The sequence below is a fragment of the Grampus griseus genome (genome assembly GCF_964374135.1).
Source record: "Grampus griseus genome assembly, chromosome: 7".
Taxonomy (NCBI): domain Eukaryota; kingdom Metazoa; phylum Chordata; class Mammalia; order Artiodactyla; family Delphinidae; genus Grampus; species Grampus griseus.
In genome coordinates, this window is record NC_139001.1 from 15,495,017 (window position 1) to 15,522,303 (window position 27,287).

Sequence of the window (27,287 nt, forward strand, 5' to 3'; positions counted from 1 at the left end):
AATAAAACAACAAGAATTCACCACCAGCCTTCTCCTCTCTTTATATTATTTCAGCCCTAAGGCGTTTGAAATCTTTCATAATATATTTAATAAAATGTATGATTCAACATCATTTCACTATATAGCTTTTGCTGTAACAGAAGGACTTCCCGACCTCATTGTACTGCACAATCATGCTCTTGACTCTCATCCTTTTTTATCTTTTCTTTTTTTGCTTATTTTTTAATGGGTTATTTGGTCTGAACAGAGATCTTTTTTACCAGAATCGAAAAAAAAGTCTCAAAATTTTCCTAGCCCTCCCCAAAGCAGAATGTTCCAGAGTAGGTGATTAGGGCAAAGCGATGCTCTAAGTGATGTCCTTTGAATGGGCATCTGTTCTTCAACTAGAAATAAATCAATTATGTATCATTTAACATCAAGTTTCAAAATAAGACAGAGTATTTCAACTTTTTATGCTCTTCTATCCATATTTTTTTTTTTTTTTTTTGCGGTACGCGGGCCTCTCACTGTTGTGGCCTCTCCCGTTGCGGAGCACAGGCTCTGGACGCGCAGGCTCAGCGGCCATGGCTCACGGGCCCAGCCGCTCTGCGGCATGTGGGATCTTCCCGGACTGGGGCATGAACCCGTGTCCTCTGCATTGGCAGGCGGAGCCTCAACCACTGCGCCACCAGGGAAACCCTATCCATATATTTAAAAGGCAATTCAACTCTGTAATTGAAGAAGTCTCAAAAGACAGAACTTTCACAGAGTAAACCCTTTGTCAGTAGTGGTAGCTTTTTTTTTTTTTTTTTTTTTTTTTGCGGTACACGGGCCTCTCACTGCTGTGGCCTCTCCCGTTGCAGAGCACAGGCTCCGGACGCGCAGGCTCAGCGGCCACGGCTCACGGGCCCAGCCGCTCTGCGGCATGCGGGATCCTCCCGGGCCGGGGCACGAACCCGTGTCCCCTGCATCGTTAGGTGGACTCTCAACCACTGCGCCACCAGGGAAGCCCGGTTCCATTTTTAATACTAACCATTTCTAATATTAGCATCCAAAACGAGCTATCATTCTCCCCAACACTCTTGTCTTCAGCAACAGCAAGCTAGAGATTTTTCAGCACATGCATCAATAATGAGCTGCTGCTCGATTGATCTAAATCCTCACTTGCTTATACATACGTCATCTTGGGAGCCACTGAGATGTTAAAAACCAACATTGCTAACAGCAGCCTAAACATGATGTGTGTTATAAACGAGCTATGCTCTGGCAGTAATTCAGGAAAACACTCTTCCCCACCTTCAAAGGACCCTCCCCGGGAAGTCGCTCTCTTATTTTTCTGCGTAGATGTAATAAGAAGGGGATACTGGTAGGTTAAATTTAAATAATAAATTTATGACCTGTAAATTTTCCCAAGACATTTTCCTGTACATATCCTGATTCCTGGTGATTTAAGAAAAAATAACTCAATTGAGCAACCCTAGGCCAACTTCCCTGTTTCACCATATTTTACAAATGTTCCCACCATTTTATCACCCATGTTCTACGAGCGCAGCTATTTGTACCTCACGGAGGGAAAAACTTATGAGGATGGTATAAGGAACAGCTACCCAGACCTTTTTTAAAGCTCGGGTCATTCTAGTGGTACTCAAGTCAACTTGTGTTTCTCCATAAAGACTGAGAAAACATTTGTCTTAAAAACGATGGTCATAAAAACAAAACAAAACAAAACGTCTTAACCTGTCCTTCCCACCTTCACCATCACCAAAAACCCAAACCCACAACAAAAGAACAACAGCTCTGTAGAACTAAATGATTTGGGTTTTTGTAATGTATCATAATTTTCTGGAAAAAAAAAAATTCCACTGGAAAAAGCACAGACATCTTGAAAATGGGATTCAGGCTCAGTACATCCTGAAATACATCTCACCTTAGAGAACGTCTAGGCTTGAATTACCTTGAGACAAGAGAAAACAGAACCACGCTGCACTCTCCTGTCTTTCTACAGAAGCGTCTGTGTATGAGGAAGTCTCTGGACGTGGTGTAAGGTCGGAGCGGGCGTCATGCTGACCTGATGGACCATGAACCACCCGATATTAGGCTAAAGGTCATGGACATTCCACACCTAGTTTTTCAGGCCATCACAGGCTCTCCTTACACATTCAGTCAGAGTTGGGTCATTTCACCTTGGCCTCCGGTCTACAATCTTATAGAACTCAGAAAAGATTTGGGTGGTGGTCACTCAGGAGAAATAAAAAAGATTTATATCTGGAAGGATTAAAGACTTTACGGAGTCAAGCCACACAACTGCATCCACCCAAGCTCTGAATGACCACCAACCACATCTCCGTGGCATGCCTTCCGAGTGACCAGTCAGCTGTACTACACAGAAAGAAAGCTGGATTTGCAGGCTCACACAACTCTTGCTGTAACCCCAGGGAATTAAAACCATTTCTCATTGTGAAAGCAATGTCAGAGAAGCACTCGTCCTGATGACCCTGGTTTGAAGCAGTTCCAGGGTTAGGGGCCTTCCGTCTGTCTGGATTTGGTCCCCTTCACACATGCCAGATCTTCTCCCTTCTCTTACTTGGCAAGTAACTTAACATTGAACTAGCTGGTGATAAGAACGGCAGATAATTGTCCCCAGTCCTTCCGGTCTAGGTGTTCTCTGTCTCTAAAGGCTGGTATTGCTGGCTGCATTTCCTTGTGCCGGAACGTCTGCACATATGTGGAAGGGGGGGAGGTGAGAAGCACCACTTCATGATGAGATGCTCTGTCACACAGCAGCAAAATGACCAGTTAAGAGGCTGGGGAGGAAATGGAGAGCTGAGGAAATGCCTAAGAATAAAAACTCAATATGCAGGCTAACAAAATTATGGGAGCCATAATCACAGGATGGAGGAAAGAAAATTCACTTATGGCCACGCAGACGATGCTGGTTGTCGGCGAAGGTGCCCTGGATACGTATCTACTCAACTCACTGGAGGAACAGCCAAACGGACTCTCATGACTTTACACAACATCCATTTCCATTCTCAGGTTGACGTCAAAGGCTGTGCTATCAACCCTTGGCGAAGCCAATTTCCCACTTATTTTGAACGACTGTCAACATGATGGCCGTGAACAGGGGTGGCTACCAACTCTGTGTGCCAATGTCGGTCTAAATTCTAGAGACCTGAGTATACTATTTCCATAACCCCTTCAATCAGCTGTATGTCTATCAGTACCCCCAATACTCCTCACTACCCTGCCCCCCACCTTTCCTGGTTATCACTTCTCTTCCTTCCGAAAGGAAATCAGAAACACTCCAGTAAAAGTTAGGATCCACACTGTCACGACAGCACTGCTCTCCTCCACCCCCATCACCAACACCAGGAACCCTGACTTCACCTCTCACCTGGGAAAGTAATGGGCCCTGGTCTGAGATTTAACCTCCCTCCTGGGAAGCGTATAAACCTTGTGACAATCTCTTTTGCATGGCCGTGAAGTTCAGGTGGAGGCTCTCACAACTCGGGAATGAAACCTCTCAGCCAGAGGGCCCTGGAATTGAATTCCTCCTGTTGGTAACACATTTCTGACAAGCCAAGGTTCCGACATACACCTGGTCAGGCCCAAGGTGAGAGCTTACCATTCTCAGCTCTGGTCCAGGGCGCCAGCATCCTGATTCCTCAGCCTCCCTGCCAAGAGACCACTGGTCTAGTAAGCCCTATGACAGGGCCTGTTTGGGGTAAACTTAATGACATCGACTTTTAAAGTGCAACCAAAAAAAAAATGTAACTCACCACCTCCTGAAAGGAAAATATTCTAAAAACTAAGATTACAGTGCATTTGACAAGGGGTTGGAGACATGTAAATATTCTCTAGCCCATCATCTCCGAAAATCAAGTTTCCTTTTCATTTGGCTGCAATCATGTCTTTCCTCCGAAGGACTGTCTTTTTTTCTCCCCCCTTATCTCCTGTCTTTGCTGCTTCCTTCTCATCTTTGACACGGTATCTTCATTACAAGGTTTCTCCCAGGCAGAGAAGAATGGGTTCTCCTCCCCTGGAGTTAGATGACTGTCCTCCTGTAGAGCCAGTCTTTGAGCAGGAAGGGACAAGAGTCCCAGAGAATCCCCTTCCTGACGCCTGTTCACCGCAGGGAGCGAAGGAAGGAGGCTGGACCGACATAGGCGGAGTGCAGGGGGAGAGAGTAGGCCGCCATTAATTTTCCAGTCGGTCAGTGAGTGATTAACTCTAGCTATTAGGAGGGGCTGTTGATCACACCGTCAGCACCTCCCCAACAGGACTGTAACTGGGGCTATAACCTCCCCGTGACCCTTTGTAATGAGAGAAGCTTGACGTGAGCTGGCGAGCCTCAGCCTTCCGGGCCAACAGGCAACTCCATGCTCTTCTCTCGGAGCCCTTTCCTCTGCAATTTCCACATTCCACTGTCAGGCTGGGGTCCCTATGATGGTGAGCAATGCCAGCAATTTTACAGAACCGTTTGATGAGGTGGCTTTTACCAGATCTGAATCACAGCAAATGTTTGGTGTTAGAGTTGGAAAAGACCAACTCGAAGGTGGCTTTCCACTTAAAATCCAGCTGTGTTCTTAGAAGGTTTGCTTGCCGTTTAGACTGCTTGGGAACACTGGTTTCCAAATGAATACAGAAATCAATCACAAAGACGGCTGATACATTTGGAACATTCTAGATTTGCCATAAGCAATTTAAACGTGAGTTATCAGTAAATTATAAGTAAAACCAGCCCCGTGTCCAAAAGCCACCTCCATGGAAAGGCCTTCCCTGGCCACCCTACCTAAGACAGCTGCCTCTCGCCACTCTGTCTGCATACCCTGCTTTTAGTTTTCTTCATAGAACTCTACCCTGCCTGCACTTAGACTCTACATTTTATCAGCCTCATCTCCACCCCACGTGGACGCTCGGCCCAGAGTCTGGAACAGTGCCTGGCTCCGGCTCAGTTTTGGACCTTTGCCCTTTCTGCTTATCTCAGCCTGGAGCCTTGTCCCCCAACCCCTCGGCTGGCTGGCTAGTTTTCATCCTTCAAGGCTTAAGGGAAACTAGCACCAAGTACCCTTTCTTGACCACCTTCTCTAAAGCAGGTCTCTGCTCTCAACCTGATGTATCTCAAACAACAGTCATATAATCCTTAATTTCTCTATTGATTTACTTGTTACTCTCTGTTTTGCCTACAAGTAAACCTCAGAAGAGCAGGATGGAGTCTGTCTTGTTCGTTGCTTAATCCCCAGCACTTAGCATAGTATTTCATAATAGGCCCTTGTCAGATGTTTCTTAAATGAACGAATGAAATTTAATAGTTGTTGCTCATCAATTACAAAATAAGAAAGAGACCTCAGGCTCTTTTAAAAAGGCTAATAAAATCTGCTTTCTGGTTCAAAGATCTCTTCACAGTTCAGAAACATAGAATTACTACTTTCATACTGAAAAAACCTTGGTGAAATCTTCACCAAATTTGTGTCCTGAATTTCCATCAGGGCCACCGGGGAACCACTCAAGATGGGGGAAGAATTCCATTTTAAAAAGCTCTCTAGGGGCTTCCCTGGTGGCACAGTGGTTGAGAGTCCGCCTGCCGATGCAGCGGGCGCGGGTTCGTGCCCCGGTCCAGGAGGATCCCACATGCCGCGTAGCGGCTGGGCCCGTGAGCCGTGGCCGCTGAGCCTGCGCGTCCGGAGCCTGTGCTCCGGGGCAGGAGAGGCCGCAGCTGTGAGAGGCCCGCGTACCGCAAAAAATAAATAAATAAAAAATAAAAAGCTCTCTAGGATGCTCCCTTAGCACTCTGTAGAATTTTCTAATGTATCTTTAGCACTCTGAACTGTAATTACTTCTTCACATCTGTTTCCTCTACGGGGACAGCTCTTAAATCCTCTTTGTAGAAACAGGCTTTATTTATTTTATTCAATAATTATTTATTGTGTTGCTACTACATGCCAGGTTCAAGGAACAATAAATAACCATCTAGTAGGGAATAGAGATACAAGGTTCAAGGTGGCTTATCTAGAGACAATGCCTTTGCTGACACTTGAAGCAGGTGAAGGCATGCAAGGCAGTAGCAACCGTAGGAAGGAAGCATAATGTAGAGCGTGGATATGTCTGCAGTGCAGGAACTGGCGTGGGAGTTGTCAGCAGTTCTGTGATTCCAGAGAAGAGAACAGATAGGAGGAAGGGTTAAAGGTAGATATTTTGGCAGAAGTCCAATTATGAAAGCCCTTATAGGTAATTTTAAGGTGCTTGGACATTAATATGTTCTAAAGAGTGGTTCATGGTCATACTTGCATCTGCGATAGGTCACTCTATATAAGTACCACACGCTATACCGATTGTGCCACTGCAGCTCCTGAGATAGGTCATTCTACATGCTGTGGGGAGGATGGATTTGAAGGTCATAAAATAGCTGGAAGATTCATTAGATGGTTAACATGAGCATGCAAAATAAAGATGATGCAGGCTTGAAGTGAGGGAATGTTTCCAGAATTGCTGGAAATCTAAAATTACAGGTGCCCCGTATAGACCAAAAATCTTTACTAAATGAATAAATGCACAAACTGTGGCTCCCTGGAGAATTACACTCTGTTTACTACTCCATCTGAGAAGTGAAGACCTAATGGACATGAACTGTTTTAAGTTGGTTGTCTTTATTTTGTAGCTTTTCTGTTTCATATCTTCCTGTGTGAAGGAAGATCATTCAGAAGTTTTGGTTTAAAAGTCCTGCTCTTTGGATATCCCAAGCTCATGAAAAAATTAGAGAAAAGAAGTCACTTCTATTGGTAAACTTGGGACTTAACGGCTTGTAGCCAGTATACAAAATACTATGGGACAAAAAAAAAAAAAATACTATGGGACAACTTCAATACTATGTAAATCCTAGCATATAACTTCTAAGTTATACACTAGAATATTTAGGACTGAAAAAATATTCTGTGCTACAGACCTGATCATACAACTGGTTAAATTAAGGTCCTTGAATTAACTGGTACACGAAGTAGAACACATATTTGATAGAGTTAATCAACAGCCTAGGTGTCCTAATAGAATTAAAACTGACTTTCCACGTATTATTTTAAAATGATATAGCACTCCTTAAAACCCGTATTTTTTGTGGACTATTTATTCCTTAGAAACAATAACAAAACAAGGTGACTGACTGGACACAGCTGAGAAGGAGGTACCTTACAGCAAATTCTCAACATCTCTAGTTAATGCTGGGAAAGCCAGCTCTAAAATATATAAAGCGAAAGAGAATAAAAATAAATATTGGGGGGTGGAAGTTGCTTTTGTAGTTACATTTGAATATAGTTATCTCTGATGCTTGTGATTTGGAGCTATAACTACAAAGTTAGGAAATCACTTTGTGTTTGAGCAGCAATTTAGTCTCCAGTGTATGTGAAATACTAGCCTAAGCAAAATGACTCCTTTTCATTTTCTTTGTTTTTCAAATGGTGCTTTGGTTAGAGGAAGAATTCCAATGCCTTCCTGAAAGTTATTCTGCAATACAAAAGATTGTACATTGCAGAAAGGGAAGTAAACAGAGTAAATTTTGCTGCAAATGATCTTGGACAGTGAGAACTGTAGTACAGCACGTGGGACTCCCAGGTTGAATTCTCTGCTTCCTTATTGTCTTTAACAAATAAAAACCAATCTGGATTCAGGCAAGGAGAGCTTTAGTTGAAAGGACTATTGCAACTGGGAGACCTCTCTGATCATAAGACCTGTGAGTGTTCAAAGCCCGGGCAGAAAAGGGCTTTTCTTTTATAGGGAGGGATGACCAAGGCTGGAAAGATGTTTCCTGGGTGTGGGGAGGTGGATAGGACAGTAGATCAGAGCTTGTTTACCCTGAGGTCAGCTTATCCTCGGGAGGGGCTGTGTGCTGGCTGGGCGAGAATGGGTCAAAATTCAGGGGTCTGGCAATGGAGAGAAGCTTAACTCGAGTTTGGTCAAGTCAGGGTAGCAGGTGTTTTATCCAGATTGGCCAGTGGGGATGGAGTTCAAATCATTTATAAGACAAAGAGTGGGAATTGGAGGGTCCGTGACTGACCTTGTCACAGGTAAACAAGGGGGGTGGTGGGGGACCTATAAGTCTTGTCTAAGTCACATGGGGAAGGATGGTTCCTTGTAGTAAATCATTCCTAGACCACAAAAGGGTGGGTGAATTATCTCCATGGTTTCTGTTTTCCAGGAGTACAGAAAGGGCCCTGGGAAAATTCAGCAGGGTCACCTTCTTTCTTTTATTTTTAAGCAAAGAGTGTATTTAGGGCTTTATCTAATCAGGTTTTGATTTGCAGGAGAAAATGTAGATGTAAAAAGGGTGAAAGTACTTTAAGATAAACTCTGACAACGGCAAACCCCTTCAGGCTCTCAAACCATCAGCGACTCTTAGGCTGAGGGTGTCACCTACAAATTGGCACTGGCCATCTACCTCTACAAGGATCAGATTATGAGCCACTGCAGCTGCTGACCTTCAACACCGCCTGAAAGGAGTTCAGGGTGGCGATCAGGAAGGAGGTACTCTGTGCTCTAGGAAAACTGGCAAAGACAGGTCTTCAGATAGTTAGATATTTTCAGGAGAAGATTTTATGAGCCCAATTCTTGCATCTCCTCGGATCTAGAAAAGCACTAAAATCCTTCATGGTGACGTCTGCTCCTTGTGACTAGCAGTAAACTGCAAAAAATATGTGCCTGATTGCATGTACTCCCCTTTCACCCAAATCACATACATATACTGACCTTCCCCCCACCTCTTGGGAGCAGTTTCTTAGAGCTGTCTGAAATGCTGTCTCCCGGGCTACAGTACTCATTTTGCCCCAAATATAACTTAACTCACAACTCTCACACTGTGTATTTTTTTTCAGACGACAAGGGCCAGCTGAGCGAGAGCTGTCAGGGGCTTCCTGAGAAGCTGACACGAGGTAAAGCCAAGACTTCCAGCACTGAGTGAAAAGGAGCAAACTTTCCTTTAAAATTAAAAGAACCACCCCGGCCCCCCAAAGTGGTCCAGTCTTTCCTGAATGTTTAAATGTCTTTAAATCCTGCTCAGCTTTATGCAACATATCTTATGATGCTAGCTGTACAATTGTTTTCCTTTGAACTTTCATGAGGGGTGCATTTTCCCACCCACCAATATTCTCTCTAAATCTACCACCCACTGTTTAGCCTATTAGGCCCTTTTCAAAGATTCTTCATTTGCTTCAAAGAGAACCTTTACTTGAGGCTTGACACAGGATGATGAAGTAAGAAGAGGGCTGGAGTGAGAATGAGGTCTGGGTGATATTAATATCTCATCCTTAGTTTCATCTTATGTAAATGTAGATATTAATAGCTTACAAAAATGATGTTGGATTGAGATAAAAATGTTTGGAAGTGCTCTGCCCTCTGTGGAGTTGTATGTTTTTTAAAAAACCTTATTTTTAGAAACAACGACTGATTCATGGAACTTCTTTCTTATTTACATGCTCCTGACATCACATTTTAGATACAGATACGCTACAGAACCTACTTCTACAGAGTTACGTCCAGCTGTTCTTAGAGTGGAGACGGAGCGCTGGTGCGAGACCAAATGCACCCTCATTATCACCTCATCATTTTAAGAGACAAGCACGTTTTCACATCAGACTTGGCTATGGTGCACCTATGGAACCAAGCAGGACCCTGTGGGGCTCCTGGGCATGGGAGCCTTTCTGTTCAGCCTCCATGACCTGAGGCCAGCTAAAGGAGTGCATGCCCTGCACACACCCTAATTCTCAGCAACCCCACCATTGAACCACTGCTATAAGAATCCTCACCAAAGCCTTCCAGGTTGGGACACACAGTTTTCTGGGGCATGAACCCACGTGTCTCCCTTTGCCTGGCAAAGCAATTCTTTTCTACTTCACCCAAAACTTTGTCTCCGAGATTCGATTCGGCACCGGTGCACAGAAGCCGCACTTTCGGCATCAGCTAGAAGTAAATAGTTTAGGGATGGGATATTACATTACTGGTGATAACTAATGAATTAGGCTCGGGGTTATAAGACCACCAAACAAAAAACTACAAGTGAAGACCTGAGTTTGAATCCGTAAAAATACAAGATTCAGAAGATGTTTTAGGAGACACCTTCAAAAGATTACTATGCTTGGGGTTTCCCTGGTGGTGCAGCGGTTGGGAGTCTGCCTGCCAATGCAGTGGACGCGGGTTCGAGCCCTGGCCCGGGAAGATCCCACATGCCGCGGAGCGGCTGGGCCCATGCGCCACAACTGCTGAGCTTGAGCTCTGGAGCCCGCGAGCCACAACTACTTGAAGCCCATGTGCCTAGAGCCCGTGCTCCGCAATGGGAGAGGCCACTGCGGTGAGAGGCCGTTGCACCGCGGCGAGGAGTGGCCCCCGTTCACTGCAACTGGAGAGAGCCCGCGCACAGCAACGAAGACCCAACACAGCCAATAAATAAACAAATAAATAAAATTATTTTTTTTAAAAAATTACTATGCTTGTCTTCTTGCTTGGATCAATGTCCAGTGTTTAAATATACAGTCTCAGAATTTCAGGTTGCAAAGGATGAAAAATGTCCAGGTGACCACAAAGGAGTATTTAACATTGTCTAGGTTTGATTCAGGTGTCCCTTCACCTTGAGTTTTCTAGAACTTCCACCACAAAAACACTGTTCCACTTACCAAGCACATCCTATGCATGGCTCTTTATATATATATATATTTTTGTGTGTGTGTGTGTGTGTGTGTGTGTGTGTGTGTGTGTGTGTGGTAGGCGGGCCTCTCACTGTTGTGGCCTCTCCCGTTGCGGAGCACAGGCTCGGCATGTGGGATCTTCCTGGACCGGGGCACAAACCTGCGTCCCCTGCATCGGTAGGCGGACTACCAACCATTGCGCCACCAGGGAAGCCCGGCTCTTTATATTTTAATCTTAAAGATAACACACTAAAAAGGCTCTAGGTGGTTTCACACCTGTTATAAATTTTCCTTAAAATATATTCCTCATGAATGTATATAAGGTTATACAAAATTAACATCCATAACAGAGCTAGATAACAGATTAACACACGCTTAGACATCCTTTTAGGCATCTGAGATGTTTTAAATAAAGACAGGCACCTGGTTTTCTGAAACTCAGGCTCTTGACAAAGTTATAATGATTTAATCCTTTTCATGTTAAAGACACACCCTTTTGATTGCCCTGTGGGGGAAATAGTCTAGCATTCTTTGTAGATTAGTAGACTTTTTTTTTTTTTAAGCATAAAACCCAGTCTTACACATTTGAAAAGCTTTCTACAGTACAAATGCAGGTTTAAATTTCTGGATCCAACCCCCAGTGGGTTAAAGCCTCAAAGAGCTTGTTTGGAACGCTCACCCAAGTGAATGAGCCCCTGATCCCTTTTTTTTTTTTTTTTTAAATGAATTCTCATAAAACAGCCCCATTGTGGTCTTTGTTGGCTAAAGAAAGCTGGAGAGCAGTTCAGTCCATCGCCCTGTATCCATTCTTTCTGGCTAAATATTTTCCCCAATTATGTAGACAAATGCTGAAAACTCCTCAACTATTATTTCACATAACCCAGGTTTAAGAAGCCCTCGGGGCTTCCCTGGTGGCACAGTGGTTGGGAGTCCTCCTGTTGATGCAGGGGACATGGGTTCGTGCCCCGGTCCGGGAAGATCCCACATGCCGCGGAGCGGCTGGGCCCGTGAGCCATGGCCGCTGAGCCTGCGCGTCCCGAGCCGCAACGGGAGGGGCCACAACAGTGAGAGGCCCGCGTACCGCAAAAACAAAACAAAAACAACAACAAAAAAGAAGCCCTCGTTGGGGCATGGTCAGGCTGGGAAGGGCTCCTGTCCAGTGGCAGCCTCTTTACAGGTGTGCCATGGATTGCAGAGTTAGTATTAAAACCAGAGTTTCATTTTCTCCTTTGACTAAACCTTCTATTATGGCCTAATAAAGAAATCATCTCTCTTATTTCACTCATTTAGCCTTTATTTGCTGATCAGTGTTAGTTTAAAAGGAAGCCAGCTTACTGCTTCTCAGTTGCTAATTTCCAAGTTCGAGTTTCTGGAAAAACCGTGTCCCAACCCCTAGAGTCGAATTGCTACGTATTTGAAAAACATTTTCAAATCGAAACATTTTTTTCCCTTCTGATTTCAGTGCCTGTAAATGCCAGAAGAAATTTAATTTTAAGAGGAATAAAAACATAACATCTTTTTCTAGTTAAATTGGAGCATATGCAATGCAAACAATGGATTTTTACGTGTACACACACGTTACCGGGTCCAAGCTCGCTCTGCTCGCCGCACGACAGGCCAATGAATCAGAAACGAGGTGTTGAGGCAGGGAAGACGACTTTATTTGGAAAGTCTGCAGACCGAGAAGATGGCAGACTAAAGGCTCAAAATAACCGTCTTATCAGGGTTTGGATGCCAGTTTCTTTTATAGCACAGAGAGGCGGAGGAGATGAAGAAGCGAAGTAAAAAGGCCATAAGTTTTGCAAATATCCCCTGGAATGGCCAGCCTCGGGGAGGGGGTGTGTTAATTTCTTCCTTGCAGCCATCCACAGGTGGACAGGGTCCGGATGTTTCCCTGAACAAAGGCACTTTGGTTTAACATTCAGGCGGAGGGGCAGGGTTCCCCAAGGCAGGCCATTATGTATAGACAGTATCCTTTTAGTGAACAAAAGCGACAGGAAGCAAACGCTAAAGTAAAAGAAACAAATCCGATATGTAGTCAGATTTGGCTCTTCCCTGTTACGCGCACACACACACACACACACACACACACACACACACACACGCACGCACACGCTCACCCTTAATGTTTGCAGCCCTTAACCCTCATCAAACCCTCCCTCCCTTGGCGTGCATTTGCAGGGTCAAGTGATTTCTAGCGATTCAGATCAGGTGGGCCCAACGAAGGGTCTCAAGACTTTTTTCAGAGAATCACTAACTAGTGTTTCTCATGGGGACCCCAAGAAAACTGGTAGGAGCCAACCCACGGTGTGTGGAGGTCACGTGGGGGAAACTGTATAGGGCCAGATGCATTGTTGAAACCGGAGCATATGATTAAAAAGACAGAATATCGTAAAAAACACATTACCATCAGTATTTATATAATCATAAAACTTTCAAAATAAAAGAGGTCATTTTGTTCAACTCCACATTTCAGAGATGGTCAAACTGAGGCCAGAGATAAAAGAAAAATCAGCCAAGTGACATCTTTTTTTTTTTTTTTTTTTGCGGTACGCGGGCCGCTCACTGTTGTGGCCTCTCCCGTTGCGGAGCACAGGCTCCGGACGCGCAGGCTCAGCGGCCATGGCTCACGGGCCCAGCCGCTCCGTGGCATGTGGGATCTTCCCGGACCGGGGCACGAACCCGTGTCCCCTGCATCGGCAGGCGGACTCTCAACCACTGCGCCACCAGGGAAGCCCTATCTTTTTTTTTAATTAATTATTTTTGACTGCGTTGAGTCTTCGTTGCTGCTTGTGGGCTTTCTCTAGTTGCGGTGAGCGGGGGCTACTCTTCATTGCAGTGCGTGGGCTTCTCACTGCGGTGGCTTCTCTTGTTGCAGAGCGCGGGCTCTAGGCGCGCGGGCTTCAGCAGTTGTGGCACACGGGCTCAGTAGCTGTGGTGTACGGGCTTAGTTGCTCTGTGGCATGTGGGACCTTCTCAGACTAGGGATCGAACCCGTGTCCTCTGCATTGGCAGGCGGATTCTCAACCACTGTGTCACCAGGGAAGTCCCACTTGGCTAATTATTAAGTAACTCTGGACTAACTGATTACCCACCTGTATCAGCCAGCAGTTATGAGCCCATCCCAGCTTGGCCATCTCCCCCAACTACAAGGCGTCTCCCTCTATTTCACTAAAACATATACTATGTAAAATAGAGGTAGAACAATTCTCACTTGGATTAGAATCCCAATCTTCTAATTCATAAGGTAACGAAACTATCCTTTGATTCAATGATTTCTTTCAGGTTAAAAGATTCGTGAGTCACCCCTGTTTCATTCCCCTCTTTTTCTTAGGTATGCACCATGAACCCCAAGTCATGTTTAATGTTCTATCAAACCATTTATCACAAAGTATCATATAAACTGTGTCCTGTGATCAAACAGTGCATAGATAGGCAGGCAGGCAAATTGATGGAAAAGGGGAATCGCCCTCAAATCAATAAATGTGGTAGGATTTAGGGAACTTTTTCTTTTCTCAATTTTTTATTAACACAGTTCACTACTTGTAAAATGAAAAATAAAATTAATTGGGCATGTTTAATACACAAAAAAGCTCGACTATACTTAATACCATTAAGGAAAATGGCTACTGAGGGCAGCGGTTCATAACCAGGATGCTGGCATCAGACAGTCACGGGCTCAGATCCCGAGTCTGCTCCCTACTGGCTGCACCAACCTGGCTGGCTTTCCACGCTGCTTCCTCACCTTTAAAATGACAGTAATAGTGCCTATGCCTCACGCCATAATGTTTACAGGGTCCACGGCCCCGAGTCCAGCACCCAGCTGGAACTCAGTAAGATGACTACGGCTGGCTGCACAGAGAGCCGCAGGCTGGCGCACAGGCTCTGCTCACGTTTAGGATCTTTACAGTGTTATTTGTTCATAAGCAGTTAGACTGTGGCTCCTTGAAAATGATAGGTTCACTCCGCCTCACAGGGGACATAAGGTCACACGAGTTGGACTCAGCCCAGCGAGGAGAGCACTGGGGCTGGGCCTCGGGCACCACCAGGCCTGCTGCAAGAGGCAAGAGGCTAAAGTGAGAGGGCACCCGAGGTCAGCCTCAGTTTCCCAGATTAACCCTCAGATGGCTGAGGCCCAGCTCCCCCCAAGCAAACACAAAGCCTCCCAGCCACCAGGCCCACTGAGGCCACTGGTGCAACAGGGCTGACTGGCGCCTGGTGGCAGCTGGGCCTGGAAGGAAAGGAATGGAGGTCAAGGCTGTAGTCTGCACTGGGGAGAAGGGGCTGCAGGGGGTGCCCCTAGGGAAGCCCCAGGGCTGCCCTGGTGAAAGGAGAGGGAAGAAGAGAGGTGACCGCCATGAGGTTAACAAGACTGGGTTTGTCTACTACCTCTCTAGCTTCCAGAAAATTCCAGAGGCCAAAATACAGTATGGCCTCTCCAGCTGCAAATTGGTAGAGCACTTAGCTGGGAAAAACCTTTCCTTCCCCTTCTCAGCATAGGGGCCACTTCCAAATCCTATGGGAGAGCTGCTGAGGGGTGCAAGGCTCCACCCCCTCCACCAGAGGTTCCTCAGGGAAGGATTGTCCCCATAGTGCAGATCCCTACCTCCTCGTGGGACAAAGGCCCATCTTTTCCCTACTCCTCCTTTTCCACTCCTTTTCCTCCTTTCTGCTCTTTGCAGAACTGGATAAGGAAGTGGAACGTGGGCCTCGGCCCAACAAGCCTGCAGGGTCAGCAGGCAGCCTCATCAGGCCTTCCCCTACTCGCTGCCCCCAACAAAGTTACCAAAGCCCTTCTCCTCTCCCAGGTCCCTGTAATGCCCTGGCCGTCTGGGGAGGGAAAAGAGTCTGGGACACACAGTCTGACAAGCGAGGGGCGACACAAGGGACTACAGCAGAGAACTGCAGGACAAATGCCTGGGGAACCTATGACATGAGTCTGCTGCACATATAGGGCACTTGCTAACGAGGCTGTGATGATATATGGAGCTTTTCCAACCAAATAGGCCCAATCCAATTATTATCTTGAGTAACTGGGTTGGGGGAAAAAGAATTTAGCCATTTGAGGCAAGATGGTGCACTGGAAAGGAATGGATGGGGTTGGGAGACAGATGTACCTATTCTGCTTACTAGATGTGTCCCTTTGGGTAAATCACTTAACTACTCTTTAGGTTTTAGTGTTCTCACCTGTGAAATGGGGTTCTTGTATGTAAAGCATCTGGCAGGTAGAGAAGGCTCAGAAGGCAGCTGCTGTGAGAATCACACCCATTCAAGAATGCAGCTTTGGGACTTACCTGGTAGCGCGGTGGTTAGGAATCCACCTGCCAACGCAGGGGACATGGGTTTGAGCCCTGGTCTGGGAAGATCCCACATGCCGCGGAGCAACTAAGCCTGTGCACCACAACTACTGAGCCTGTTCTCTAGAGCCCGAGAGCCACAACTACTGAGCCCATGTGCCACAACTACTGAAGTCTGCACTTCTAGAGCCCATGCTATACAAGAGAAGCCACTGCAATGAGAAGCCCATGCACCGCAATGAAGAGTAGCCCCTGCTCACCGCAACTAGAGAAAGCCTGAGCGCAGCAACGAAGACCCAACACAGCCCAAAATTAATTAATTAATTAATTATTTTAAAAAAGGGGCTTCCCTGGTGGCGCAGTGGTTGAGAGTCTGCCTGCCGATGCAGGGGACACGGGTTCGTGCCCCGGTCCGGGAAGATCCCACATGCCGCAGAGCGGCTGGGCCCGTGGGCCACGGCCGCTGGGCCTGCGCGTCCGGAGCCTGTGCTCCGCAACGGGAGAGGCCATGGCAGTGAGAGGCCCTCGTATCGCAAAAAAAAAAAAAAAAAAAACCCAACAAAAAAAGAAAGAATGCAGCTTTGCAAATGGAATTGATTGGTTAAAAAAACAGAGCACTGTTAAGATTTTATTTGAAAATTTCCTCTGAAAGAAAGGCCCCTGTGGCCTATTGATTAGCTCATTTTTCCTTCCCTTTGTTTTACAAATGAATGGGAGAGAATCTGGGACAAGGTCCAGTCCAGAAGGGTGCTTTGTAAAGACCCTAGGGACTGAGTCGCCTGCAGGCAGTTGGGGAGGCAGCCTCAGGCCTGGTCCTGGACTCCAGCTGAGTTCAGAAAGTGAACTGAGGCTCTGCCCTGCCGGATGTGCCTTGGTTTCTGGTCTGGATATAACTTGGCAAAGACTATTTGTTTTTCTTGATAAGACATTAAAAGCTACGATAAAACCAAAGGGAGAGGAGAAAGACTAACTGCATATCCAAACTCTGTATGAAATGATTAATTTTTTTTGTTTGCATTGTCTTCGCAGATTCAAACTAATTTCATCCTAAAGATATCCTGCCTCCAGGCTCCTGGTGTCTCAAACAATCTCATACCTAGCTAAGCTTGAAAGTAATCACACATCCTGAGATAAATTAAGTGAAGCATTTAGAAGTGATGCTCAGGGGTGAGAGTCAGGGGCGCTGGTCTCTATGTGGGAGGATTACAATTCTGCTCAATCCAAACCAAACCCAAAACCAGCATTGCAAGTCTTAGGGGGTTGAAAATCGGGACAGTAGTGAGGGTGGGGTGGCAGAAGAGTTAGGGAAAATTGTGGGCACATTCTCCAGTCATCATCAAAAACGGGGGGAGGGGCAGATCATTTTTCAGGTAATGATGGTGATAATCAGAGATCAAATCTGTTGAGTCCAGTTTTCAAGGTGGTTGTTTTTTTAAAAGCTACACTAAACCCAAAACATTTCCTTGTTGTGTTTTAAAACCAAATCAATACAGTTTGCATAACAAACACCCTAGAGACATTTACTTAATATTTAACTAAGGCTAAATGACAAGGTTCTACTTCAGAGGAACTGGGCAGAATCTCTGACACCTAATTCCATTTCATTCAGTGCAAGTTAGTGAGGGTTACAATCTGACCATTGTTGAATACTTCTCAAGACTCATTAATCTCGAGCAAGAACCAACTTAACAAGCAGGGCAATCTTTTGAAGTGAATGGTGGTAGTGGTTTAAACAGAGGATTAGGAGATAATCACATTAAAAGTCATCTTTTGGCACTAAAATTGACCCCTGTCTAAGGGTTGTGAATTACAGGGATGGGGCAGGCTGTTTTGCACTCCTCTCTTACCCAGTCTCAGAGACTCCCCTGTGACACAGCCAGATGGCAGCCTGCCCACATCCAAAGAGACACCACTGCATTTAGACATGTTAATCATAAAGCTACCTCTTAACCAATTTATGGAACTGTTTATAAAATACCCTAGACTCTGCTGCACTTAGACACTAGATAATAGGCACAATTTAAATATAAATTTGAGTTCCACTTTATAATGTAGATATCAGCTAGCTAGCTTTCAATAACCAGAACGTGAGAGATGTAAAATCCATCATTTAAACTCAAGCTCTCCAACACAAGTTAATTTGACTTGCAAGAGTAGGAACGGAAGGACCTGCCAAGAGGAATCTTCTGCTGTTATGACTTCCTTATCGCCGGGATTTTGAGTGTACATAAAAATGCAATCTACAGTCACCAAGCAATTCAGCATTTCCTTTTAAAGCGTTCCTTTGATCGTGTTGAACACAAAACAGCAGACTACCTAACAAATATTTAGCAGTGGATTTGATATGCATTTCTAATGTACTGTCTAATATTGAGGGGTTCCCAGCACAAAACGTGTAAAACCGCATTAGCATTTGGTCTGCAAAAGCGATAACAGGCCTTTTTTTTTTAATGTTATCCTGCCCAGCATTTACTCTTTTCCTTCTTACTCCATGCCATGGATGGATCTCTTAAGTGTCACACAGCGAACATATAAAGAAGAGTCATGACCATGTTATATGCCTCCGAAGATTCTCTAGCTGGGTCCTTTCATTTTGAAGCTAGGGATGCTGCAGGCCAGAATCATGAAGTGGCTTGAGCAAGGTTTCACTGCTACGATTATAGTCCAAGTCTCTTGATGTTTCAACCTGGCCCATGGCTCTGTGCCCCAGTTGTCTATCGCCGCCCCCAACACGGCTGCTTGGACGAAATACAGTCAACATATGCACTGACCCCGAGATGGATGGAGTTGTGCTACACAGTGAGCTGGGTCAGACTGTCTTGGAACTCTGAACTAAAAGACAGGAAGTTACCAGCTGGCAACAGGAGGTAAAGAAGCAGATCCTGGAGCAAGTGCTCAATTGTAGCAGAAACCTAGCTGTTCGGTGGCATCAGCTCCTGTGAGGTTCTGGCTCCTATGGGATTCCTTGTCACCTTACAGCAAATCCCCCTTTCCTGAGCTAGTTTGAGTGGAAACCAAAAAAACACCCTATAAACATCAGCCTCATGTTCCTTTCATCGTATTTCAGGATCAGGAACCTCTGACCAAACCTCAAAGCTGCTGATAGAGGTAGAAGCAGCCCCCCTCCCCTGACATGAACACTCCTTGCTTCCGTTCAAGGAGATCATCAAAAGCCATACATTAAAATGGATTGAGGGGACTTTAAAAAAAAACAAACAAACAAACCCCACGAATTATCAGAAGAGAGATTAACCCTGCCCAGAAACTCTCAGAAACAACCAGATCTTCAACACTCAAGAAGTTTGCATAGGATGACCATTACTTAAAAATAACCACACATGGGTTAGAATGGTGGAGAATGTATCCTTCGGTGTTAGGTAAAAGAAGTGTTTACAAACGGGGAAAAAAGACAAGGAAAAACTCCAAGACAAATTGAAACCTTCCTGGAGTTTAGGCAGCAAGAATCAGGTTTTCTGGGCTTCCCTGGTGGCGCAGTGGTTGAGAGTCCGCCTGCCAATCCAGGGACACCGGTTCGTGCCCCGGTCCGGGAAGATCCCACATGCCGCGGAGCGGCTGGGCCCGTGAGCCATGGCTGTTGAGCCTGCGCGTCCGGAGCCTGTGCTCCGCAACGGAGAGACCACAACAGTGAGAGGCCCGCGTACCACAAAAAAAAAAAAAAAAAAAAATCAGGTTTTCTAAGGGCTGGTTGCTCCTGAGTAAGCTATTTTGTGGCCAGGGAAACTGCAGGCCAAAGATTAAGTGCCTGAAGATGGGAGTCCCAAATTCAAATTAAAGGGGCCAGGGAGGTCACAAAAGGTAGGGCAACAAGGAGTGGTGAGGTCTGCGCCTAAAACTAAAGTGAACACCCAAAATAAAAGCACTGAGATTCAATTTTAAGGGATTTTCTTAGGTCACTATTGCTGATACCATAAACTTACATACCATTTCTCAAAATCTTAAATTTCTAAAAATCTTATATATAAAGGCACATGGCCTCTGAGACATGGAAGATCAATAGTTGAATATTTTACGTTAACAACTGCTGAAAAGCAATTAAAACCTTAAAGCCCTTTAAAAATATACTCAAAAGACAGACTGACAATTCACAAGAGTTAACACAAATGGCTGATGAAAGTCTGAAAAATATTTTCATTTTCACTAAAAATATATGAAAATTAATGGAGGTACCATTTTTCATCGGTTTAATCAGCAATGATTCAAAAAATGAGAACACACAAAGGTTATGAGGAAGAGTCAAAAGGAGTACTCTCACACAGCTGATCGGGGGTACTGATAGCAAACAGCATTCCTAGGAATACAATTTAGCAACACGCATCACTATCCTTAATGATTCTATCAGTACTATGTGTCAGGAGGTTTCCTCTCTTAGGAATAAGCCTATTCTTCCCTAGCGAATAATGTCATTTCATTTTAAATTAGTCAAGACAAAGTTGAAAGACAAATTCATGGCTCAACTTTAGGCATTCATCTCTTATTCTATCTGTATTCCCCCTAATTTTGATTTTACCTACATTTCCCATTTTTTCTTGCATCTCATCTTGAATGCCATGCAAGATCTGTGAAAAGAGGCAGGATGTAAGTATCGTAAGAATAGAGACGATGAGCCTCCCATGGACCAGTTGTGGTATCGATATTTGCATTATTTTACAAAATGGAGAATAACTTTATTTAGCAAAAAGTGAGATTTTGCCTGTTACAAAGCTAAACACGATGCAGTTTCAATGAAATTGCCTCTAACCTTTTTAAGACACAAGCAGTACTATTTTCTTTTTTGGTGGGGCTGTCACCACACCACAGTGGAAGCCAGGAGATCAGATAATCACTCCGTTGGGCAGTGACGCCCTGTGAAGCACTATCTGTAACATCTCTTCATGAGCATCTAATGAATAACCATTCATGGCCTTTTCTGTCCCAAGGTCGAAGATTCTATTGAATCCAATGACAGGTTAAAAACCTTGATAAGTGACAGAAGAAAATACCTCATTGATGTTTTTCAGCTAATTAAAAAAAAGCTTATCTAACTTTTCTGGGATAAGATACCTTTGACTTGTCAAGAAGGGCCTATAGAAGACACTTAAGTAGTAGATAGAGTTAATAAATGCCATACAGGCAAACCTGAAATACAATCATAGCAAATATGCAATGGAAGAGAACCTTGGGCAAGTCATTTTAACGCTTGAAGCTGAGTGGCGGCCCTCTCTAGCACAAGAGGCCTTAGGGGACAGGATCAAACCCACTTAATCCAAAGTGATCCCCTCTACATGTCAGTTTCCTAATCTGTAAAACTGGCAATAATCACTTCTCAGGACTGCTGGCAGGATTAAATTAGGTGAAATATGTAAAGCGTTATTGCACTGAGTGGCATGTATAGTAAGTCCTCAACATATAATATGGCTTATTATTATTTGAAGTATTACTATCCCAATCTGTAAAATGATACCAACCCATTGTTATGAAGATCAATGAACACAGATGCCAACAAAAGCAATGGGAGGTGCAACAGACAAGAGGAACAATTATGATTGTGATGAGAAAACAGTTAATATAACCATAAATTCTGCTAAGCTACTTCAGACAGTGTGAGTCACCCCTAATATAAAAAATTATTTTTAAAAGCAATAAAACCTGTTGAGACTTCATCCAATGACAATTGTCGAATTAATATGAAATTTGTCAAGAGGTTTGGCACTCTTGGGCACAGCTGCCTTCCAAAGGATTTTGGGTGAGAAAACATGTTTAAAGCTAGGGGACTTCAAATTCTGCCCCTTATATAATTAACATTTCTTCACCCTCACCCCTTAAAGAGGCAGCCACTAATTTAGGGATATCCCTTACAGGAGACAGGCTGCCTCAGCAGGAAGCTGATTGCCCAAAAGAATCTCACCCGTCTCCACCCCTCCTTCCCTCCCAACTGCCAACACCATCAGGAATTTTCCTTCCCTCCACCCACTTTCAACACTGGAGCCAAACCAAGTCTCTCTCATTATTATCTATCTCCGCAGCAGAGCACAAAGCAAACACCTTCCCACCTCTGAACCCTCCCCCACCCACCCCAGCCTCTATCTCTCTCCCTCTGCCCCTTCTTCCTTCCCTCCCTCCATCCCCCTCTTGGACCAGCCACTATTCCCTCCACCGGAACTGCCAGGAATGCACACACTGCTTCACTGATACGAATTACATACCTCTCTGCATGGGGGCCTTTTGGACCTGGCCATGCACCCATTTCTGAAAGCAAATAGCACATCGCCAAAGCTCAGGACAAACTGCATAGTCAAAGGCTGCTCTTTCCTCTCTCAGGTAAAGACTTTATTTGTCCACTCTCTGACAAAAGACTGGTAATTCTACCTCAAATGGAAAATCTTTTGAGCCCTTTGAAATGAGGACTCCAAAGCGAAAAATAACAGCCCATAATGACAATCTGAGTCCCCTAACCACTGCCTCCCATCAGGTCTAAAGATCTTCCCGGCCCCTCAGGAAAAGTTTTCCACCCTCAGTGGGCAAAATAATTGGCCTTGAGCTGACTGTACACAGTATAAGATATTCCCAGGTTACTAGAAGTATTTTGCATCATTTGCCCCACTTGACAACCATAAAAGTTGGATATATATATATATATATATATATATATTTTGGTATCTCAGAAAATAAATGACAGGAAAAGCAGCTCAAGCACCACGGGTCTTGGGTGCATTTTCACGTCCTAAGAACGGAAGGATTGCACCCCGCTCCCTGTCTCTCCTCCCCCAGCTCCTCCCGTGGACATCACCACTCTGCAGGAATGGAAGCCGCTTCCAGAGGGAGAGGAACAACTGCTCTAATGCTCATCTTTTGCAAGATGCCTATGCTTTTGCAGAGTCTCGTTGGATCACACTTTTAGACAGAAGCTAGATTTCAGAAGAGGGCTGGAAGGGAGACAGGGATGGAGAAAGGAAAAAGTGGCGTGTAGTTTGAGAGAGAAAAGGAGCAAATAGGAAGAATTCGGGGCCAAATAATCTTAACCATAAGCCCGAGGGACCTTAGCTGTTCTTCAAGGCCAGAGGCTTCAAACCAAGCCTCGGAAGTTTAGACTTCAAGGATTCTTTGTTCAATTGGCATATAGAGCTTTTAAAAATGTAAGCCCTACATTTAAAGATTTCACATGAAAAAGAGATCTGACCACACCAGCCTGTCTTTCCTCTCTCAGACACAGGTGGAGGTAAGGGGTAGCCACTCCCAATGCCCCAGGTGCCCCACCCAGCACTTCACTGCTTTATTCCTCTGCCCTGCCTTTTAAGATATCTGCACTTATGTCTCCTGATCAAGGCCCCTCTCACTTGTTCTACAAATGAGAAAAATAAAAGCACCAGGGGTGCAGCCACGGCTTCTAAGAGCAGAGCAGCCCGAGAACCCCAGCTTCTTTAGATATGACAGGCACTTTTTTTTTTAACTGAAGTAGAGTTGATTTACAATGTTGTGTTAGAATTTCTACTGTAGAGCAAAGTGATGCAGTTATACACATATTCTTTTTCATATTCTTTTCCATTATGGTTTCTCACAGGATGTTGAATACAGTTCCCTGTACTATACAGTAGGACCTTGCTGTTTATCCATCCTGTATATACTAGTTTATATCTGTTAATTCCAAACTCCCAGTCCTTCCCTCTGCTCCCTGCCCTCCACACTGGCAATCACAAGTCCGTTCTCTATGTCTGCCAGTCTGTTTCTGTTTCGTAGAGAGGTTCATGCATAAAGATGTGGTACATATATACAATGGAATACCACTCAGCCATGAAAAAGAATGAAATAACGCCATTTGCAGCAACATTGATGCAGCTGGAGATTATCATACTAAGTTGAAGTCAGTCAGAATGAGAAAGACACATATCATATGATATCACTTATATGTGGAATCTAAAATATTTCTTGACCAGGCACTTCTGAAGCTGTTTTCAGAGCAGAATCTTGAGTCAGGGAAACAGCCGCGCTGGCAACCTTGTCCCTGAAGCCCCCTCTCCCGGCTAAACCATCTTTGACCTAAGAATTGGTTGATCTTTAAGACTCTTTTGCCTTCTTGGACGCATCACCACGTGTTAGCACGCTTATGGACACTTGCAGAGTCCTTACATGCACCAGGCCATACCCTATATGTCTTCATGATGATTCTGGGAGATGTGCATTAACACCATCTTACAGGCTCAGGACAAGGGCACACGGACAAGCACAGTGGCTGAGCTGCACTTGAACCCAGGCCTACCTGATCCCAGGGTCCAGATGCTGGCAGCAGGCCTTGCTGCCTTGCAAATAACCACCATCTCCCCCAGTTTAAAAAAAAAAATCAGGGACTTCTCTGGTGGTCCAGTGGTAAAGAATCCACCTTACAATGCAGGGGACGTGGGTTCGATCCCTGGGCGGGGAATTAAGATCCCACACGCCACTGGGCAACTAAGCCCACACACCACAACTACTAAGCTCTCGCGCCTCAACTAGAGAGCCTGCATGCCGCAAACTACAGAGCTCACCTGCCCTGGAACCTGCGCACCACAACCAGAGAAGAGAAAACCTGCACGTCACAACTAGAGAGAAGCCTGCATGCCTCAACAAAGACCCCACGTGCCACAACTAAGACCCGATGTGGCGCAAAAAATAAATTAAATAAATAAAAATCAGAACTTATTTGATCCTGAACAAAGTTCAACGATAGGGTCCCAAACAAAACATCAGAAGGGGCTCCACCTCTCCACCCAGAATTATCATTGGGCTTTCGTGTGTACGCCAGCTGCCCGCATGATACAACAAGCTTCCTCAGAGAAGTTGCCCTGCCTTACATGCTTCTGTGTATCCAATAGACACGGGGTAGTTACACTTAATACCACTAGGAATTATTAGTCAACAGCTCCTATTTTGTTTCTGATCAAATTTTACTAAATGGGGTTTCTTGGGAGGAAGCATTTTATGTCCCTTCATGGATTCTCCGAAAGGTCCTTTTCTGCACATCATCTCTTCCTCTCTCATAGTCTTATTCATGCATAGCTTTTAAATCTTTCCTTCCATTTTCCCAAAGTAAACCAGGTAAAAATTCAACTCTAAGTGATTTTTAATAAAGAGCATATATGCAGAGTACTTGAATCCCAAAGCAGGTAGTTGTTGTAGAATACTGGTTCATAAGTAATCATAATACTTACAACCCATATTATGGTCAGTCTTCTGGACAAATAAGGATCAATATTCCAGTGAGTGAACGGAAGGAACGTGATGTAGAACACTTCTTGTCCCAAAGCGGCTGAAAATCTGAATAGGTAATAGTAGAAATAATTCTTCACAATGTACTTCTGTACATAAGCCTGAAAGACAAAAGTTAGAAGACTCTGAGTTCATTGAACAGGTCACTATAAGGCAAGTTTTAAAAACCTCTATCTAAGGAATTCCCTGGTGGTCCAGTGGTTAAGACTCCATGCTCTCAATGCAGGGGGACCTGGGTTTGATTCCTAGTCAGGGAACTAGATCCCGCATGCATGCTGCAAATGAAACAGTCCCCCATGCCGCAACTAAGACCCAGCGAAGCCAAATAAATAAATAAATATGTAAAAATAAATTAAAAAAATAAGAACCTCTACCTAGGGACTTCCTTGGCCGTCCAAAGACTCCTTGCTTCTACTGCAGGGGGTGTTGGTTCCATCCCTAGTCGGGGGAACTAAGATGCCACGTGCCCCAAGATGTGGCCCCCAAAACCCCCAAACAAAAACAAAACAAAAAACCCCTCTACCTACGATTCACATGGTTTCAATTGCCAAGGTGCTACCTCCTCTCCCCTTGTGTAATTACAGTATCAGTACTAGCAGCCTACAGTGTTACTGAACATCTATCAACCCCCAGGTGCCTACACAAACACAGATGTTAATTCTTCATAAAATTAAATTAGTAACACCCAAGACAGAAATATCAGGGAAAGACACACAAAAAACCCCAAACCTTTCTCCTGTGTCCACAGAGGGCTAGAAACTCACGGGAGGTGAACTCTGCTAGCACACTGTGTGGGTCTATGAGTGTGGTAGGCAGGAGGATGTCCCCAAAGATGTCTACCTCCTAATCCTTAGAATCTGCGAAGATGTTACCTTACACGGCCAAAGGGGCTCTGCAGATGTGATTAATGATTTCGAGATTGAGGGGTTACCCTGGGTTATGTAGGTGGCTTCAATGGAATCACAAAGATCTTTAACTAATAGAAGGAGGTGGAAGAGTCAAGAGGCAGAAAGTGATTTGAAGATGAAGGAGCCATGAGTCAAGGGATGCCGGCACCTCTAGAAGCCGGAAAAAGTGAGGAAAAGGATCCTCTCCTTGAGGCTCCAGAAGGAACACAGCTCTGCTGGTACCTTGATTTCAGCCAGATGAGAACCATTTTGGACTTCTGACCATATATTTTGCATCCACAGAATAAACACGTGTTGTTTTAAGCCACTAAGTTCGTGGTCATTTGTTGCAGCAACAAGAGATTAACTAACATGAAGGCTTTAGAAAAATCGCTTGCAGTTAAATGTTTGTAATTTACCTTTTAAATGGGATTCGTCAAGTCGGCCCACTACAGTGATAGTGCAAGAAACACAGCAAGTGGGCACGGGCCTGCTAAAAATGCACTCCCATTTTCTATCATCCTTCTCCATCCTGTTATCCTGGTAGTAGGCAGGAAGGAAAAAAGAAAAAGACTTGTGTCGACACTGCCCTCGGCTCCAGAGGCATATCTGGATTCGTGTAAACCAGTCACGGTTAAGTTCAAAAATTCAGCCTCAAGCCGAGCAGTGCATGGCACTACCTGGGAGGAAGATGCTAGTCGGAGTGAGCATACAACGTAAGCCAGAAGTTCATCTCTCTACCGGGATGAACGTTACTTCTAAGTGAATTCAAAGGAGAAAGAACGGATCCATCGTCAAGCGGAAAGACAATAATGCACAAAATGAATTAAACAAGGAAGGGTATAGTTCTACCTCTCTGCCGAGATCCTATGGTTAGATGTGCAAAACAAGGTCAAGGGACTGAATGAATAAATGACAAACTCCTCCCTCCCTCCTTCTCCCTGTGTCTCATTATCTAATGCGAGGACTAATCTCTGCAGATTCTGTTTTATAAACATACATCCAACAGGCTCGACCTTGGGGCAAATCCTGTGAAGCGACCTTTTTTACGTAAAAATTAGTTATTTTAAGGCACCAGCTGTCAGGTACACTTGGTAATCTGTCCTGCTTTTAAGCTTTATGAGGAAAACTTTTGCCAAACTTTGACAAGGGTCAAACCCCTCCCTCGTGTCATTTCATGGTACCCAAGTGTTATATGACATTATAAATATTCAGCA

At 44.7% G+C, this 27,287-nt stretch overlaps 1 protein-coding gene across 1 annotated transcript in view; it reads right to left on the reverse strand.

The window, feature by feature from the left end:
• SGPP2 (sphingosine-1-phosphate phosphatase 2) overlaps window positions 1–27,287 on the reverse strand; it is a gene marked incomplete at both ends in the record, with an annotated part of 113,909 nt that overhangs the window by 50,204 nt on the left and 36,418 nt on the right. Inside the window, one exon of the mRNA XM_082658714.1 lies at window positions 25,126–25,284. Within this exon, the coding sequence (XP_082514840.1) occupies window positions 25,126–25,284 (159 nt within the window). The remainder of the gene's footprint in view (window positions 1–25,125; window positions 25,285–27,287) is intronic.